At 37.0% G+C, this 7,593-nt stretch overlaps 1 protein-coding gene across 2 annotated transcripts; it reads right to left on the bottom strand.

The window, feature by feature from the left end:
- Positions 1 to 2,196: 2,196 nt before the first annotated feature.
- On the bottom strand, positions 2,197 to 7,199 carry LOC105058391 (sulfate transporter 1.3-like). Of its 2 annotated transcripts, none has more exons than XM_073249372.1 (13): positions 6,732 to 7,199; positions 6,603 to 6,651; positions 6,291 to 6,498; positions 5,810 to 5,984; positions 5,644 to 5,709; positions 5,411 to 5,524; positions 5,208 to 5,324; positions 5,006 to 5,132; positions 4,173 to 4,459; positions 3,888 to 4,078; positions 2,947 to 3,032; positions 2,774 to 2,855; positions 2,197 to 2,607 (listed from the first exon to the last, which is right to left on the bottom strand). In XM_073249372.1, exons 1-13 carry the CDS (start codon positions 7,065 to 7,067, stop codon positions 2,580 to 2,582), a joined length of 1,866 nt encoding a protein of 621 aa, XP_073105473.1. In that variant the 5' UTR covers positions 7,068 to 7,199; the 3' UTR covers positions 2,197 to 2,579. The 2 variants fall into 2 exon arrangements, with proteins under 2 accessions (XP_073105473.1, XP_010939615.1); XM_010941313.3 differs by having other exon boundaries at positions 2,201 to 2,607; positions 2,779 to 2,855.
- Between the last annotated feature and the right edge of the window lie 394 nt (positions 7,200 to 7,593).

Below are 7,593 nucleotides of genomic sequence, written 5' to 3'. Positions count from 1 at the left end.
TCAAATTACAGAAAGATGCAGAGAGTGACGAGCTTCCTGGTAGGATCGATATCTACCAATGAACCCATCAGTGACGGTTTGGGAGTGGACGATGGGGAGTCATGAGCTTTTTATAATTTTTTTTAATTATTTTTTTTATTCACAGTTTGATTTTCAGTATGAAATTAAAATAGCTATAATTTTAATTTTTAAGATCATATGATAAGCATCAGATCCCAGTCTACCCGTGAAGACTCGACCGCACCCACAGATGATGAGATTGGTAATCAGATGCTTGGTACGAGATCCTGTTATATTAACGATCTAGGGCGTGAGATCAGTGCTCCCTTATCCTCATGCTCGTCCAGGACTGACATCCACGTTGCTTGCAATGCTCGGCTGGTGGAGGTGCAGAGACAGACTGTCGAGGATCGACAGCAGACTGAGCAGTGAGCTAATGAGTTGGCTGCACGCGTCGATGAGTACCAGATACTCCAGACCTAGATGATGGAGCGGATAGTGTAGATGGAGCGGATGATGCAGCAGCAGGTCGGTCCGAGTGCTCTCCTTCCCCAACCCGCTCTCCTTCTGCAGGTGCCGACATTTGATGACCTGTTTATATAGCTTTTTATTTTTATTTCAGATATCTTTTAATTTTAATTTAATATAATAAAATAATAAAATTTATTTATGATTTTATTATGTAAATTTTTTATTTTTATTTTTTATTTTTTAATTTATAAAAATTATTATAAATATAAATTAAAAATATATATTCATAAATTTTTTTTAAAAAAAATATGTATAAACTTTTATCGATGGAATTATTTTCGATAAAATATTGGTCACTAGAAAATATTAGCGATGAAAAAATTGATAGTAAATAATTTTTTTAATTAATTTAAAAATATTAAAATTTTATATTAAATTAATAACGATAAAAATAATTTTATTGTAAATAATTAATAATTTAGTAGTGACAAAAATTTACGTCAAAAATTATCATATTTGCGACGAAACATTCATGTCACTAATATTTTTTTTAAATCTAAATTTCATAAAAAATTTTAATTAAATTAATAGTAACGAAAGTTATTTATCGTAAATAATATTTTTTTATTAGTGATAAAATATTTCATCATAAATTAATTTTTTTATAACTAAAATTTTTCATCGTAAATAGTTTTTGAAAAAATAATTTTTTTAACGATGAAAATTTTTGATCAGTAATATTCATTATTGACGACGAAAATTTATTTTCGTTATAAAAAATTATCAACGACGTCATTATTTACGACTAAATATTAGCGACGATAATTTTGTCACGAATAACTATTACCAACGAAAATTGATTATTAGCGACTAATTTTTGTGTCACTAATATCCTATTCTATCGTAGTATCGTTTTATGGGGAGAGAAGGGATAGGTGCAGAGTAGCTGTGAGCACCTAGTCGGAGGCCACGAGAGGGGGGGAGGGGAGAGGGAGGTGTAGAGCAATGACGGGCACCTAGGGGGTGGGCCGCACAAAGCAGCGGTGAGCGTCGCTGATGGGGGGTGGGACCACAAGCATGGGGGTAGGTGGAGGTGGTGCAGAGCAGCTGCGGGCATGGGGTTGGGGGTACAGAGGAGCTACTTGCATCAGGGTCGTTGGAGGGGATGAAGATGAGGGCGGAGGAACTGTGGGCGGAGGGCCGGGGCGGGCACAGAGGAGTCGCGGGTGGCGCCTGGGAGAGGAAGGGCACGGAGAAGCTACACGCAGAAGAAGGAAAAATAAATAAATAAAATAAAATATTATTTTAAAAAATTATATATGAAAAATAATAATGTATCATATCTAAAATATTTTTTTATAATAATATATTATAAAAAAATACTGCAACAAAACTCTTATTTACGACACGCATGCTACCTTAACGGACTCAAACCTAGGAAATCCGATTTGAAGTTTGGATTCGGCTTTGGCTCGTTCTTATATCGCCACAAAAGGACTTCATCAATGCCTTGCCAACATGATGCAGTTCACATGACATAAACCAGAAGAAAATAAATTTTGTTGGACGAAATCACAAGGTAAGAAAAGCACATTCACTTTATTTGTGGGCAGCCACACAAATGTCTCCATCCCACTCAACGATCGGTAAGTGTCCACAGGGATCACAAATACGGCTACTTCCTCCTTATTATATAGTCATGGATTAATTTCTTTGCACTAACTTCATGTGGAGCTCTAGCTTTTATAGCTTTTAAGAGTGAAATTATAGTCTTTTTCTGAAAAGAAAATGAAGGAACCGAGCTGCTTCCCCCAACTTTGTTATTAGAGAAGTTTACAAATTGACAGAGCGGAGATATAGAGGGGTACAGAAACAGGTTTACAAGACCAACCCTTGTCCCAGTTATAGTACCCGAATGGAAAACAAGTCTCCATTTACTTCAGTCATACTTTTTTTTTTTTTTTTTTGAGAAGCTGAGGCCGGACATTTTCTTCAAACATCAACTATTGCCTTGGGGGTGCAACTTATGACAGCATCAGCAACCGTGAGAAAGATCCTATCATTGCCTATCAGCTCTGTGAATTTGGATGACTGGAGCTTTTCGATCACTACAGGCCCGGGATTCGCAAGTGTAAGCTGTAACAGGCAATGATCAACTGGTAAGACATACTTCGTTCTCTTGGACAAGCTTCTTTTATTTATTTTTACATGGATCGTAAAGATTTAGTTGACGTTATTGCTTACTTTAATGGGACAAAATATTATTGTATAAAAAGATTTAGTTTGGAAATATCAACTTAACTTCACCTGAACCTTCCTCTTTTCCAGGCTCTTCAACAATTCTTCAAAGGCATGGATGCCACTGGTATCAATATCAGTCACCGCTGTAAAGAGAGTGCAGCTATAAGTAGATAATACATATGATATCTGCTTTACTGCTAAACATCAAATTAAGGATAGAGCTGGATATCTTACGAGACATCTCCACGATCAAGAAATTGATTCTAGGCAGTTCTCTCTCTTTCATTTCCTCTTCTTCATCTGTTAACCATCTCAAAATCCTACAAGTGGAACACCACACATTCATCAGAAACTGCCAAAACTTTTTTCCTTTTTGGTTGATTACTAGACTGTTCGCATTCAAAATGCAGCAATAAGAGAAGATAAATTATGGTCATAAGACTTGGATAGCCAGGCTATGTAACTTTTTATCATAAGATTTTGATGCTGGCTCTTCTAATTGTTTCTACGAAATGTGCTTGGAGGATGTAGAGAAACAAGGATATTTGTGAATTTTTATGAATTTCGATGAACTTTTGTGAATTCCTACTTGGTTCTCCGGTCATCATTAAGAATTAGAAGTTTGATCACTTATATTACATTGGGATTTGAATGGAAAATTTTCCTTCTTAGAGACCTAAGAGAACCAATTATGAAATGGAATAGGTTATGTCCTACTTATATTAATTAAGGCATTACATCTAGCAAAATGGTACGAATAATCAAGTTACAGCATTTATGATCTGCTTTTCCAAATTTCTTTATGCTCGATTTCACCTCAAACATGTTTTTGACTTACTAAGATATCCTGCTCTACCTAAGTTCCCGGATGATCAGTCTTCATAGACCCATCTAGTTTTGCATGAAAACATATCTGAGTTCCATAATTGCCATCAGGGAGGGTAGCTCAAAGATGCCATTCATTGAAGTGTGGAACCATAGCCATCAAGCATTTTTTTTTCTTTTTTTTTTTTGTTTTTGGATAATGATAGCCATTGAGCATTGTAAAAACTCTGGTGTTGGCTTTAGGATTTCTTAATCACAATAATTCCTATGAAGGCGATCTCTGGAGTTATGAAAACTGGATAAGGATTTGCAAAGAGTAAATAAGCAAATAGACTTGAAATAAACAATACCTCTCCCTCACATAGTTGGAGTTGGAAAAATAGATAGCAGAATCAACTCTCACAATCAGGACTCCTGGAACTTTGGTTGCCTCTGGGTATTGTTCGATGTTCCTGTATATCGTAGTACCTGGAAGATTTCCAATCAACGCTGTTCTTGGTCTTGTTACTTGAAGTAGGATCTTTGCAAATGATAGTGAGACCTGGTAGAAAGAGTTATGAGATCAAATTTCAAGTCATAGAGCACATATCAAGTTCGCTAGAGAACAAATATTTAAAGGCCATACAGCTCCTTACAGCAATCAAAAGGCCAATCTCAACTGACTTAAACACTACACCAAAGAATGCTCCCATGCAGGCAACAAAGTCAAATTTATCAGTCTTCCAGATAAGATATGCTGCTTTGAAGTCAATAAGGCCAATCACAGCCGTAATGACGATAGATGCAAGGATGGAATTTGGAGTGTATTTGAAGAGTGGAGTGATCAGCAGCAAGGTTAAAAGTACTACTGTTGACATTACTACGTTGGAGAACGGTGTTTGGCAGCCAGCCATGTAATTAACCGCTGATCGTGAGAAACCGCCTGAAAGAGAAGTAAGACACATAAATGACAGAAACAGACTTGAGCATTAATTTATATTTCTCTTTAATTATCTTATGGGATGCAAAACAATTAAAAGTAGGCTTTTTATGGTTTTCTATCTATGTTAAGGAGTTCCTGGCTGGTGCATCATAATTTTTTTTAGGAAAAGAGGCCGATGGATTGTAACACACTTCACACTTCAAGATTTTCTATCCATGTTAAGGGGTTCCTGGCTGGTGCATCATAAATTCTTTTGAAACAAAGGCTGATATATTGTAAATTTATAATACTCTTCCGACTTTCTATAGTCCTGTCCTCTAATAAGATAGATAACAAGGATTGGACCTCGGAATATCCTTCAAACACAGAGCAGAAAACCCAACTCCATATAGGTGGAGTTAAATGATTAGATCCAAAAGTCTGGTCTAGTTCCTTCTCCAACCTTCACTAATAAGCTGAGATCATAGGGGTCCCAATATTCTTTCATTCACAAAGAGGAAGTTTTGATGCCCTTCTAGCTTGATCTAGACATTATTCAATATTTACCTGTTGCACAATAACAAGAAGTCATCGAACCAACAATATTCATTGTTCCTAATGCAACCATTTCTTTGTTTCCATCCAACTGATAGTCCTTCAAAGCAGCAAACGTTCTTCCGATGGCTGTTGCTTCCTGATAATTTTGTAGCATGTAGTTGTTAGCAACACAATTGAATTCTATGAAACCTAGGATAAGGTGTAGTATTACCGTCAAAGCTATCATTCCAGTGACAACGCCTATCCTAAAACCTTTCCCAGCATATGGACCAGTAAAGTATATCTTATTGAAGGATGATGGATTGATGCCCTTTTTTAGGTGCCTCACCTTTCAAAAAAAAAGAGTACCATTAAAAATTACAAATATAGCTGTTGGATGTGAGTTTCTTAAAGATTTGGTATATCGGTACTCACTATTTGAACGCCATGCTTTTCAGCATGGGTACTGTACACAAAAAATGTGGCCAATATGACAGAGATCAATGGGGCAATTGCCGAAAGCCAGAAGAGCTTCTTGTTCTTCTTTCCCTGTTTATTTCAACGTCCAGACCACACAAGTTTCCATAGTTAACAGTATTCAGTTCTTAAGAATTTAATTTATACATTGCTTTTACTTAGAATATATAAATCATACATCGAGCACTTACTATGTACTTAGTAGTCAGAAGGAATGCCAAGAAGACTGTGCCTATGAGTATCGTCTGCCAGTTCCACTGTGTAAGCAATATACTTTAGTGAGACATATTGATAGCAATTAGAGCTAAAAGAATTCTATTTGGTATGAAAATTATAGCACGCTAATAGTTTTCTTACCCCATGATGAACCGAACCCCACACGGAACTCATAACAGAAACAATGTCTGTTTTCTTCGTAAAGTTCTTTATACCCAATAAAAATTTTAACTGTTGGAGGGCAATCGTGATGGCTGCACCACCCATGAATCCAACAATGGCAGCATGAGATAGGAAGTCAATCAGGAAGCCCAATCTGGAAACCATTGATTTGAAAAACTAATAAATCTGTTCTTATGAGGAAAGAGTGTTGAGGATTTGTGAGTTGGCCTGTGTGATTTCAGTCAGATGGCATGACTAAGCATGCAGACTCACTTTTCAGATACTTAGTGTGTAAGAACTAAGAACCACTCTGTCTTCTGAATAAGAAATTAAGTATCACTACAGAATCTGCTTTCTTTTGGAAGATAATTACGAGACCAGTTCAGTTACAAGATAAAAGCTGGAATTACGTTGCTCAGATAAAGATAAAAGATAAAGCTACCAATACTGTTAGTGTTACCTCAGAAATCCAAGTGCTGCCTGGGTAATACCAGCAAAGAAAGTTGCTGTGAATGCAAGCCGTAAATATTCCTCTTTATTTTTTACTGGATCAACCTCATCTTGGAGAAGGGATCCTATCAGGAGAGATACAACCGCCACTGGTCCAATAGCGATGTCTCTGGAGCTCCCCATAGCAGCATAGATCAGTGGCGGCACAAAACTAGAGTCTGCATCATTTAGGATACATGAACCCACAGCCAAGAATCAGTACATGGGCAATGGAGGAAGGCTATTAAAGTTTCTTTACCGCAATCAGCATTAGTAAACTTACAGAGTCCATATTGTGTATCCAAGTTAGCAAGTTTCGAATACCCGATGTCCTTTTTGATAAGCCGAAACTCATATTAGATGACATATGATAATCAGATCATTCTTTTCCTATGTTGAGATGAGTATATACCTGAGGAATACAGAGACCTGCAATGGTCAGTCCTGCAATTATATCTCCTTTGAACTTGACTAGGTTGTAGCCCCTTCCCCACTCAAAAATCGGAAATAAGTATGCTTGGCCTAGCATCAACTTTCTTGATCTTGGTTGGTCCCTGTATTGGCGTAAAGGGTCATCTGGAAACAGTGCTTCCTTCAATGTGTCTGTGAACTCTCTCACCAACTTCTTCCTAGGGGGATATCCCACCTTGTAAACATATGGTGCATTCTCAGTCTGGCGACGAGACGAAGGAGACCTGGAGATGTCCATTTCCTTATTTTCACCTTCATGAGAAACAGGATGACCCATCGAAGTGTTGAATGTCTAGTTATTTAGTTGAACGTCAAGGATGAAGAGAGCAAAAGTTTGATCTGCAGATTGAAAGAGACCTTAGTGGCATCGTTGCATGCACCCAAAGAAGACAAACGAAATAAGGTCTTATTTAATCCATGTTGTTGTGAGGAGAACCAAGACAAGCTATTTATATAAGATTCAACTAGAATCCCATGTCAGGCATCACTATCATCTTAGATCATATGAACAGCTATGAATCAGGTTCATATTCCGGCCATGTTCAAGAAAAGCGACAAGTGGAGAAGCATAAGATTATACAAATAGCAATGACTGATGCAACATGAACCCATCTCTTGCTTGTTTCCTAATTAATGCTCTTCTAAAAGTTTAATAAACAATCTTGAAGGGCAGTGTTGACTTTGATGCTTAGCTGACATGATCTGTCCATCTCTCTGCCAATAATATTCGCTATCGCCTCGTTTCCCTAATCAAGTTACCAGACTTCCAGTGATATTATTGGAGGGAATCAAAGAGAAGGCTT

This window comes from Elaeis guineensis, chromosome 15, assembly GCF_000442705.2.
Source record: "Elaeis guineensis isolate ETL-2024a chromosome 15, EG11, whole genome shotgun sequence".
Lineage (NCBI taxonomy): Eukaryota > Viridiplantae > Streptophyta > Magnoliopsida > Arecales > Arecaceae > Elaeis > Elaeis guineensis.
Note: the sequence above shows the minus strand (reverse complement) of the source record. Positions and strands in the feature narration are given on the sequence as shown.

Coding starts and splice junctions, on each gene's coding strand:
- LOC105058391 (XM_010941313.3), bottom strand. CDS start 7,067: ATGGGTCATCCTGTTTCTCATGAAGGTGAAAATAAGGAAATGGACATC. Junction 5,525..5,643: donor TTCTGACTACTAAGTACATA/GTAAGTGCTCGA, acceptor TGAAATAAACAG/GGAAAGAAGAACAAGAAGCT. Junction 5,325..5,410: donor AAAAGCATGGCGTTCAAATA/GTGAGTACCGAT, acceptor TTTTTTTGAAAG/GTGAGGCACCTAAAAAAGGG.